We start from the raw sequence: 11,145 nt of genomic DNA on the forward strand, positions 1-11,145 counted from the left end.
AACCCAACATAGTGCTGGAAAAAAGTAAAAGTCTGCTTGTGGTGTATCACCAAGCTGCACAATAGCGATTATGAATGATTATTTAACATTTGCAATACATATCTTATTAGTAGCTGATAAGTTGTAAGGATCAATACTTCCAACAGTTAGCAGCAGAAATTATATCGGTATAGCTGTATGTGTTGAAAGTTGTCTACTTGTCAAAAGAACCCATTAATCCAAACCAAATACAGTGAGTTTCTCCCAAGGGTCTAAAAATCAATAGCCTAGACCAACAACAACAAAAAAAAAAAAAAGTAGAAGAGAACAGTAGAAAAGAAAATAGATACCAGATACCAATATATTGAGAGCCAGATGGAGACAAAAACTTAGACGTGCAGTATGTAAGTACAAAACAGTGAATTTCACATCATTTAATAATATATGACATACAGTAATTTTATTTTGTTCAAGAAAGCTGGTCAAAATATAGTTATGTTGTCAAGATCACACTCAACAAACAACACTTTAAGCTTGAACAACGGTTTAAAAGTTCTGTGGACGAATGTTTTAGAACCAAAACACAGGATCCGTGGCGTCCGCTCACATAAAACGACCTTCCAGTCAACAGCATGCATTTGACAGACAATTTACACAATTATTTAACTACATTTTGACCAGATATTTCCACCTATTAGACTTCTTAAATCTACAATCATAAATAGCAGGATTATTCTACAGCCCCATAGGGGTAAAACTGCCCTCTCGTACAGATCAGCAACAAAATAAAACCGCTCCCATTTACTGCTTGTTCTTCCCTTTTCCACAGAAGCCCTTTTGGGAAGAGGATGGGAGAGGTTTCATCCCCGCTTCAGAGGATTTGTTCTTCTGTGCCTTCTTAGGATGACACAGCTTCACTGCATAAGTCATTAAAGAAAGAGTCTCGTTTGTGCTTCAGTGCTTCTAGGAAGTCCTGAACTCGTTCTTCTCGGCAGGCAGTGTAGTGCAGTAACGCCTCCTGTCTTCTCTGGGCATCGACGGGTTTTCCATTCCCATGGTGCTGCGAGAGCTCTGCTACACAAACACGGTCGGCTTCTAACTGCTGCAGAGCCTGATGCTCTCGATGGAGGTCTCTGGCTTTCTGTAGTAACACAAACACACCAAATTAGATATGCATTAAATACTTTAATCGCCAATTAAAATCGTTTTGCAAAGTAACACTAATCCAGGGTAATTGTGAATTGTTATAGATTAATGTTTTCAAGTCATAATCAGCAACACACAGCCCTCACTAAGCCCTTTTCAGATATAGAATACATAACACTGCTGGCTTTAACAATATTATTCTAAACTGGTGGCATTCCGGCTTTCAGACATACTAGTTTGCTTTCACAAAAATGTTCCTTAAAGCTTCTTTCAGGCATAGTTAAAATTGTACTTGTGGTATATTGTGTACTGTGTGTAAGATTTGGCAGCACATTAAGTGATAAATAATGCAGTGAGTTTTCCTATCATAGGAGTTATAATAGTGATTCCCATTAATCTGATCCATCACAGACTGTCTTCCCTGTCATAAAGGCTTTACAATAAAGATGTATGTTATAGGCATTTCCATTTGTAACAGATTTGAAATTGCAGTGCAAAGTAAATGTGTGAAAAGTCAACATACATGAAAGGTGTGCACTTGCACTTTTTGCCATTTAGGACTCTCCAAAACATTAATGTCTTTTCTTGAACTAAAGATCCCAGGCTTAAGATACAAACCAAGCCTCAGGTGGTCACAGGCTCGTGTACTCCCAGTGCCAGCTCCATGTTTGATCTCCTAAATCAAACATGCAGAGCCATCTGTTGCGGTGATCCCTTGGGAAGGAAAAAAGGGACCAGCAGAAGGTATCTTTCCTAGCAACTCACAAAAATGCAGGACGGACATGCAGCTGTAATCGCGCACCGTCTTCATGCCCTGTGTCTCACCTGGTTCTTTTTGTTTGCATTTGGCTTTGGTTTGCAATTACACTCAAGCATATTTGCCAACAAGTCCAGACACCGCTTTACGCCACTGATACTGACTTACACACTTCATGTTTATTCCTATTAAGTTAAATAAATATTTGTTCATTCTTTATTCTGCTGTGCCTGTGAGTCGGTCATATCAGCGACCAGGGTGCAACATGAAGCAGATACACTCAGCTGCATCACATTAATGAGAAACAGAGCATGGCTGACAGTGGGTGACAGGGGTCATGATTACAGTAGTACCTAAACGGCCGAGTTCAATACCAAACAGCAGTATAGTTCAGTTTTGATATATATGTGACACTACATTTTTACCCTGCTTCTAAATAATGGTAATAACTGTCAAGGGCAAAAAAAAAAAAAAATGTAGCAATGTGTTCATATGTTAAACACAAGCAAACTATACCAATAGCAGTTACACAGGACCTTTAACCACATTTAAAACCTCCCCCAGCACTGAAATGAAGGAGGCCACAAACAACAAGCATTACGACTTCAAAAATCCGCCATATTCTTCCGCTCTCAGTGCACGCCTTTCCCATATACAGATTCACACTTTGAGGACAAAGAGCTGCCTCGTACCGTGCCCAAGCATTTTTGTCCCCAAGTCTGCCTGACCCGTGCTCACACTGTTCTTGATGATCTGGACAATATGGAGTAAACTTCACTTTATCTAAACAAATAAACTCCTCTCTCACACTCGCTCTTTCTTACTTGCACAGGTGCTTTTGTAAATGGCACAGTTTTTGGTGTAACTGGGGCAATTCTTGGAAGCAGTGACACACGATCCCCTCACATTATAGATTTCTTAATCACTGAACACAGCGATTTTTCACAGAGAAAGCTATAACTGCGGAAGCATTGGAATTCTATGCTTGGACATGATTCATGCAGTGCCTGAATGAACCTGAACCTGGGCACAGCATAGCGTGACCACTCTTGTCAAACGAACTGGACTTCTGAGTGCCAAACATGCTCGGACACAGCGCACGGATGACACGGTGCGAGTACACCCCAATTCTGTCTCAGTATTATGCTTACCTGGATGGATTTGTGATTCAGCTGATACTGCAGAATGGCTTCACACAGGTTCCAGAACGAGTACTCTGGCCACAGAACCGACTGAAACACTAGGCAGGAGTGGGATGTCTGCAGAGGGGATACTTGTCAGAGCCATGAACCAATTTAGAAAAAAACATCTTAGGCGCAAACATGTCGTTAAAGACTCATATATATAAAGATAAGTGTGTAATACAAAGAATCCCCTCTGAGTCTGTTACAGCTGACTATTTTTTCCTTGTAAAAACCAAAGTATTTCTCTTCCCTGATGGTCACTACAGATAAACACTGATAAAGCCAATTAAATACAGACTGTACAGTAACTGTGGACAGAGACTGAAACACAGATTTGTTTCTTTTGGCATCAAAGACGGTTTTGGGAGATTATTTTCATGAGCAGAAAGCTTTGTTCAAAATGACGTTTGAAGATGAATGCAGTGACCAGCACGTCCTGCAAAACAAGCCTAACCACCACGGCTGCAATCTTCCAAAGTCAGAAAAAAAAAATATTACTCATCGAGGGTTTGGCCTTTCCCCAAAAGAAAAATCACCAAGCCTGCGATAAAAATATGTTTCACCTTTTTTTTGTTTTTGCTTTTTTATGTGGGCTAAAATTTAGTTAATTGACATTTAGTTACTTTTTTTTTTTTTTTTTTAAAGTAACACCTCTCCGTCCCTGAACAGTGTGCAGTGTCACTGTGAGCCAGGAAAAACCCTGCTCCTCATTCATCATCATCATCACTGAACATTCAGGCAAGCTTTTAAATTTAGTACCTCAATCATTCTGTGATGTTTTCATAGTTTTAATGAAATCTTCCAAGGGGCATATTAAAAAGAAAAACAACAGTCATCTTCAAACATAATTAAATTAAATTTTATACACACAGCTAGCAAAAGGTCATTTCAATGTGCTTTATATTGCAATATTCTATACAATATTAGGGACATCCTGATGGGAATTGTTCAAACAAACAATTCTTATGTAAATTATTGCAAATCATAAGTTTGCAGTAACTCTTTCAAGCGTTTGAAATAAAGGGCAGGTCAGTCTATAATTGGCTAAAACATCTGGATCAAGTGAAGGCTTTATACTGTAGGTAAAAAGTAATTACAGACCTTAAAATTCTGTAGTATGTAGTCAAACGCACTGATCATATTTACAATCGAAAAATTAATTAATGCCAACACCTCACTGAAGAGCCTAGGGGGTGACTGGATCGTTTATATGAAGCAAGTGTCAGACTTTGCTTAGAGAGCTCAGGAGGAGAAAAGCAGCACAAACCAAGATCAGTTTCTAAAACTCTTGCACTTGGTGAAACACCTGTGGGAAAGATGTGATTAATGTTGTGCCATCAGTTGTTTATGCCACCTATCTCATCCTCACCTGCCAAAGAAGAAAGTCGCTGAGGCGCACCTCTCCAGAGGTGCGAATGAGCAAATCGGGATTGGGAGAGTTATTGCTGTACAGACACTCACTTAGCAAGGCCTCCGATACGTCACTGCACACCACAGAAACACAACCAGCTTGTTAACACAGTGGCACCCCTGAATACCTTTCTATACAGTATTTACCAAAGGATGACAAGATGAGCTTAGTGCTGTCTCCTTTACCTTCCTTTGATCAGGCCTTGCTCTACTCCCCAGGCCATTTCCCTGACTGCGTTGGTGATTTCATATCTTGATGTGTAGGCAAAGCACACATTGACAAAACATCTACAAAACAAGAATTTGCAGTGCTGTGGTCATTTTTTATTGTATAGTATAAAAGAGCACAGCACTTAACCAAAAGCATGAACTACTAAACATACTTATTGTGATTCCTGGTTGTGAGCACAGCTTTGGCAATAAGTTGCTGAAGGTCTAGTGGCAGCATATTTAAGTCGCCCAGCACTCGGATGCAAACACCATGCTTCTCCAGGTTTTCACTGTGAAACAAAACAGGAAGACATTTAGAAGAAAGGCATGAGGATAAACAGGCTACACAGAAAGATTACTCAGTTTCTACAAGGCTGCTGAAATGTGTCTGTCTGGATTTTCTCCCCAGAAAAGGACCCTTCACAGGAACTTTCAGTGAGTGCTCAGTGTGTGCAGCAGACCTGAAACAGCCTGATGTCTGTGCGACGGTGATTTGTCATAAAGCAGCCTCATAATTTGATTATGTCAAATATGCGATACACAAGATACATTATCCAATATACAAGATTATGTCCAGTATAGCGCACCACTGGACAGATTACTCCAATAAATAAAGAGCAAAACATGAACATTTGACATGAACCACAAAGTCTTGTGTGCAACAAATGCAGACGAAAGGGCAACATTTGGCAATGGATTAAATGTTTCATACTTGTGTTGAAACGTGAAGAAATGACTTGGAGATTAACCACGCTAACTTTAAAAGCTATCTGTGGCAGTTATCAGTTGCTTTAAAAGTTAACTACATGCGCCACAATGACCACAGATAAGAGAAAATGAGAAAATAAATCCAAAGTTGTTGAATACATTTTCTGACATATTGCAGTACAATGAAAAAAGTCAGCACTATTTAAAATAGCAATGGAAATAACTGAGATTGTGCACTCCCTATTTATAAGCCAGCCATTCTTCCTCTTGGCTATCCCACCACCACTGACTCAATGCCTAATGCAGTAGTAAATGTTTCTGTGTCAACACTGTTGTTGTGTCTGCCTGAACCAAAAAGAGATTTCCATTCAATCCCACCCTAAAGGTGAACCCAAAGGACCTCGTGCCTCAGAAGTTGTTGTTACAAACACTCATTTACTTTAACTTCAGATTCAAGCTTGAGCACTCCACGTGTGTGTGTTTTTTTTTTCTTTCTAAACTTTACTTTAAGGAAGCTGTGAATCATATGATTTACACAGTGTGACCACAAGCAAAAAAGCAAAGTGGAAAACTCAACTTGAAACTCACCGTTCCTCCAGCAGCCTTTCAAACTTCTGCCTGGCCAGCTCCATCAACCCATCCACCTCATCTTTAGTGCGCTTGAAGTTCTCAATGCTGAAGGCGTACACCGTCACCTCTGGGATATTCAGATGCTTACACCAACGTAGTGTCTGGTGTGGAGAAGACAAAGGATTTGACAGACATCAGCAATTTATTTCAGCCCAAATCACATGCCTTTCCCAGCCCCAAACCCCCAAATTCACCTCTGCCAGCTTGTTGAAGCCCTGCATATGTCCTTCCTGCCGTTCCATGTTTTTCTTACGTGCAAAGCGTCGATTTCCATCCATGATGAAGGCCACGTGTTTAGGTATAGGTCCTGCCTGGAAGATAACAGTGGGGTCAAAAGAGATGCGGGACGACAGAAAATTGAGGTGTGTGACAGAAAATGCATTAATAACCTGTAATCTATAAAACCCAAATACTGTCTGTTTCTAATGTGAATATAAATTTTTGCTAGATAGTTCAAGTGCAAATAAAAAATAGAAGTTAAGAGTGGATGAAAACAAATCTCTATCCACTAATGTGTTTGCATTTTGAATCGTTTGTTCTGAAAAAACAAGGAATTTGAAGATGCTGATTTGAGCTCTGGAGAATTACTGTGAATATCTTGGATCGCTTCTGAATAATTTATCAACATATCAAGTGTAACAGCAGTAAAATAATCAATAACAATAATGAATAACTGAATCCCTGTGGCCCCTCAGTGGATCTGATTGCATTGGGTTACAGAAAATAGCACCAGCTTCTGCCCCTTAGGTATTTATATCAGTCAGCTGCTTAAGAACTATTATTCCTAATTTCTAATTTAGCTTTTTAATTATCTCTACAGTATTTTCTGACTCTTTTAAACATCTGAATGAAAAAAAAAATCCTGCAATAATTTGCTCTTCTTTTAAATGGCTCAATTTGCCACTAAATTTCTCATTCCAGTAGTATGAAATACATGCCTTTGACTGTAGTCAAGACACCGGAGAAACTGAAACACATTTCATGCAAATATATAAAATATAACATCTTCAAGCAATTTCCTCTTTATTGAGACCCTCTGCAGACAGGAGGGCTCTGCAGAGGGTCACCAGGACTGCTGAAAAGACCATCGGCTGCCCCCTGCTCCACCTGAAGAGCACTACCAACTCTCGCTGCATTAGCAGAGCAAAGAAAATCTTGGCAGACCCCTCTCACCCTGGTCAACATCTGTTCAACCTGCTGCCATCAGGGAAGAGTCTCAGCTCCCACAAAGGCAGGACGAACAGGATGAGGAACAGTTTTTATCCCTGGGTCATCAGATTCTTGAACACTACACAATTATACACAAGAGTAGCTTCACTGATTCACTCCTCACTTCTTCTTCTGACTGCCTCACTGTGCTATATTAGTACGTTAAGTATATCATAACCCTGCTCTGTGCAATAAATGGCATTTGCGCAATATTGGTATATTTTGTATATTTGTTACACATTTATTCCCCTGTAACTGCTTGTGTTGTTCGATGTACATATACATATTGGTTTTACAGTATTCTGTGATTTTCTTGTTTAAGTTTTATAAGGAAAGGCACTGAACTGTGGCAGCTGCTACATTTTTATCATACTCCGTGTTGGATGACAATAAAAGCTTTCTATTTTATTCTATTCTACCATATAGAATGAAACTGATATTTAATCACCATCTAGCAACTTGGAAAAATTCCAGATTTCATTTAGTGCACATAATATCCCCAGAAATGTCATGTTTTAAAAAGGGGGTTTTCCTTCTTTCTTTTCCAACGATACATAGCACCGCGAGTGAAAAGCAGAAGACAAACACGAGACTAAACAAGACAATCACCTTATATGGTACAGATTTACCCTACCTTTAGGATATTAGCAGAAATCTTTTCAAGCAGGGTCAGCTCACCTTCTTTAATCCACGACATTTTCGTGCTGCTGAAAGACATAAAAATAAAAAAAAAAAAGGGGGGGGGGGTGTGAGAGCACACATATCACACACACACACACACACACACACACTCCTTCTTACAGGAAAAAAACCCCACTGAGTTTCAGTTTTCAGGGCGAGGAAGACATGCGGATCTCGTTTTAACGTCCCATTTTTAGAAAATATTGCATTTCATTTGCAGCCACTTTTAGATTTCACCGTTCACTGCCATCCCGGTTCACGAGACATGCAGAGAAGTATCCTGCCGCGAGGCTGGAAAAGCACCAACGTGCGCTCTCATCGCCCAAAAAACACTTACACTGCTTCATTCATTCAAACTACTGAGGCACAAGCTGTTCTACTCACAAAATGCGATCATTTTATCCCACTTCACATACCTTCCAACTCACAACCTTAACGATGACGACCTCTTCCGTATTGGAGTTAAGTGACGTATTAGCGTGGTGACGACTTCCTGTCAGCGTTTAGTAAATTTTCAAAGCATGCGGATGGACACGCGCTCCGTTTCAATCAAAGTACGGCTGTGATTTCTTTAAGAAAGGGAAGTGGTCTTCTCAACGTTTACTGAAGTGAAAACGCTGCAATATGAAATAATTCACGACAAGCAAAATTTTTCTTTTTTTTTAATGTTAAATTGAATATAAAAAGCTAAAAGATGCAACTATGGGATAGCAATTTTTTATTTTATTTCTTTTGCTAATATAAATAAAATAATACAAAATAGTAAACACGTCAGTGAGGGTTTTATATATATATATATATATATATATATATATATATATATATATATATATATATATATATATAAAAATAAATAACTTTATTGATTCCAGAGGGAAATTCACAACTGACAGAGCTCATCTGCTATTTGTATGAGAATTGAAAAGCCTGATCGCTGTGGGTACAAATGATTTTCTGTATCACTCTGTTTTACAACGGAGAGAGAGATGAGTCTTCCAGTTCTGATGTTTTTGGTTCCATAAATATGTTATAAAGTGGGCGATAAGATTTGTTCAGGATGACTTCTAATGTATTCAGTGTGTGTCTTTCCAACACCTCTCTCAGCGTGTCCATTATGGCTCCCATTACAGAGCCAGCTTTCCTCACTTGTTTGTCCAGTCTCCTTGCCTCCTTGTTTCTGATGCTGCCAACCCAGCAGACTGCACCATAGAGCAACACCACTGCCAGAGATCTTAGTTTTCGTGACAAAAAGTAACAACTCTGCCCCTTTTTGTATAGGACGTCTATATTCTTGTTTGTTATCTAGCTGTATACCCAGATATTTATATTTTGTTGCCACCTCTATGTCCACAAACTTTCACAGGCTGTAGAGGGGGCCTCAATGTTCAGAAATCTGTTGTCATTTCCTTTGTCTTAGACGTGTTCAAAATGAGGTGGTTTTTGTGACTCCAGTCGCAGAAGGCATTAACAAGATCCCTATAATCAGATTGCTGTCCATTCCTGATACACGACACAATGGCAGTATCATCCAAGTTATTCTGGTTGTGGCAGGTCTCAGAATTTGTTTTGAAGTCTACTGGATACAATGTGAAGAGGAATGGAGCCAGGACAGTCTTCTGTGGAGCCTCCGTGCTCCTCATTAATGTCCCAGAAACCTGACAAACTGTGGCCTTTATGTCAAGTAGTTTGTGATTCAGGAAATTAATCTACACCAATCTCTGTGAGCTGGTCTTTGAGCAAATTTGGTTGGATGGTATTACAAGTGCTTGAAAAGAACATAACTTCCACATAAGCACTAGATTCCTTCAGATGAGCTAGGGCTCAGTGAAGCATGTACAGCATCATTTATTCTAATGTGTTGTTTGTATGCAAACTGCATGGGATCAGGTTTCCAGCTGTAGACTCAGGTTAAAGATCCTGTGGAGAGGTTGACACAGTTGGGCAGCATAGTCCTTAAGCAGCCTTGGACACACACCATCAGGACCAGCAGCCTTACTCAAGCATAGTTTTCCTAACTCCAATCTGACCCCTGCCTCTGTGACAGACAAGGGTGGAGGAACAGGTGTGAGGGTGGAAGTAGCTGCCACATTAGAGATGCGAGGAGATGGGGTAGCTGTGGTGGAGAAACACACTTGTGGGGGAGAAGACTGAGAAGCAGTGAAGATGCCCACATGTTGAGGACAAGACGGAGAAGAAGACTGAAGCGAAGCGATGGAAGTGGCTGGGTCTGTTGTTTCTTTTGTTGTATCCAGAGATGGTGTTGATTCCTCTCCACACCTCATGAATGTTGCTGTTTTATAGATTCCTTTCTATCTTCTTTTGCCATTTTCAGTCTCTTCTTCAGCTCATGTTGCGCCTGTTTGAGCCGTTCTCTGTCACCGTCCCTGAAAGCTACCTTTTTCTGGTTGAGGACTGCCTTTAAGTTACTTGTGATCCAGGGTTTGTTACTGTGGAAACAGCACACAGTGTTTGTAAGTATGACTGTGTCATATAGTCACAGCAATATAAAAAAGCTTTCACTACTCTTTCTAGCAGTTTTATTTGTTTACTTTTTAAGTGAATAGAGGAAAAAAAAGCCATTTATAAAACAAACAAATAATTGCTTACTTTTTTTTTGTTTAAGCCACCTAACGCTGACCTACGAATCATTCAAGCATAAAAAGACACCTAACTCAAGGAATGAGCAATGGTTGTCCACACATAACAGACAACTTAGCAAATTTTAAAAACAAATATAGATTGTATCTTTACACAAAACAAACAAACAAACAAAAAAAAACATAATTTGCTCCCATTTCTTTAGTTGAATCTATGGAAAAATGCCAAAGATAACACAGTCTGACAGGCATAAAATAGTATTTTTGTATCAACATGGTGACATGGTCCTAAAAAGCTATTAGCTGAAAACTTATCTCACCTTGATGTGCAGTGTGTCCTTAAAAAATGAGAAAACTGGATAAGTGGGGACAAAAGAAGCAGGTCAATAAATAAACACACACACACACACACATGTATTTTGATATCTTAACAGATGATGCATCATAATCAATCAATGAAGGACAGAAATAAAATGAAAATAAATACTGCATGGTAAAGTATTTAAAAAAATAAAGTCTTATTTCTCCTGAATTTGTTTCTTTTAATTTGCAAAGGTAACCCACAAAATCATTAAAGCATCAGAGCATTAAAATGTAGGGAAAAAAAGGATCGTGTTGGCAAGTAAAGCGTAGC

At 39.3% G+C, this 11,145-nt stretch overlaps 1 protein-coding gene across 3 annotated transcripts; it reads right to left on the minus strand.

Moving 5' to 3' along the window:
- Positions 1 to 384: 384 nt before the first annotated feature.
- Positions 385 to 8,410, minus strand: dhdds (dehydrodolichyl diphosphate synthase). 3 transcript variants are annotated; one of them, XM_030750015.1, is made up of 9 exons: positions 8,331 to 8,410; positions 7,868 to 7,940; positions 6,219 to 6,335; positions 5,983 to 6,125; positions 4,860 to 4,976; positions 4,663 to 4,764; positions 4,436 to 4,550; positions 3,034 to 3,141; positions 385 to 1,120 (listed from the first exon to the last, which is right to left on the minus strand). In XM_030750015.1, exons 2-9 carry the CDS (start codon positions 7,928 to 7,930, stop codon positions 878 to 880), a joined length of 1,008 nt encoding a protein of 335 aa, XP_030605875.1. In that variant the 5' UTR covers positions 7,931 to 7,940; positions 8,331 to 8,410; the 3' UTR covers positions 385 to 877. The 3 variants fall into 3 exon arrangements, with proteins under 3 accessions (XP_030605875.1, XP_030605876.1, XP_030605877.1); XM_030750016.1 differs by having other exon boundaries at positions 7,868 to 7,937; positions 8,331 to 8,399; XM_030750017.1 differs by having other exon boundaries at positions 8,299 to 8,343.
- Positions 8,411 to 11,145: the final 2,735 nt, after the last annotated feature.

Source organism: Archocentrus centrarchus, chromosome 16, assembly GCF_007364275.1.
Source record: "Archocentrus centrarchus isolate MPI-CPG fArcCen1 chromosome 16, fArcCen1, whole genome shotgun sequence".
NCBI lineage: Eukaryota > Metazoa > Chordata > Actinopteri > Cichliformes > Cichlidae > Archocentrus > Archocentrus centrarchus.

Bases quoted from the DNA above. Each gene is read 5' to 3' on its own strand.
- dhdds (XM_030750015.1), bottom strand. From the start codon at position 7,930: ATGTCGTGGATTAAAGAAGGTGAGCTGACCCTGCTTGAAAAGATTTCT. The intron at 6,126-6,218 runs GTGAATTTGGGG...TCTCCACACCAG, and splicing joins GCTTCAACAAGCTGGCAGAG to ACACTACGTTGGTGTAAGCA. The intron at 3,142-4,435 runs GTGAGGATGAGA...TCCCCTCTGCAG, and splicing joins GCGACTTTCTTCTTTGGCAG to ACATCCCACTCCTGCCTAGT.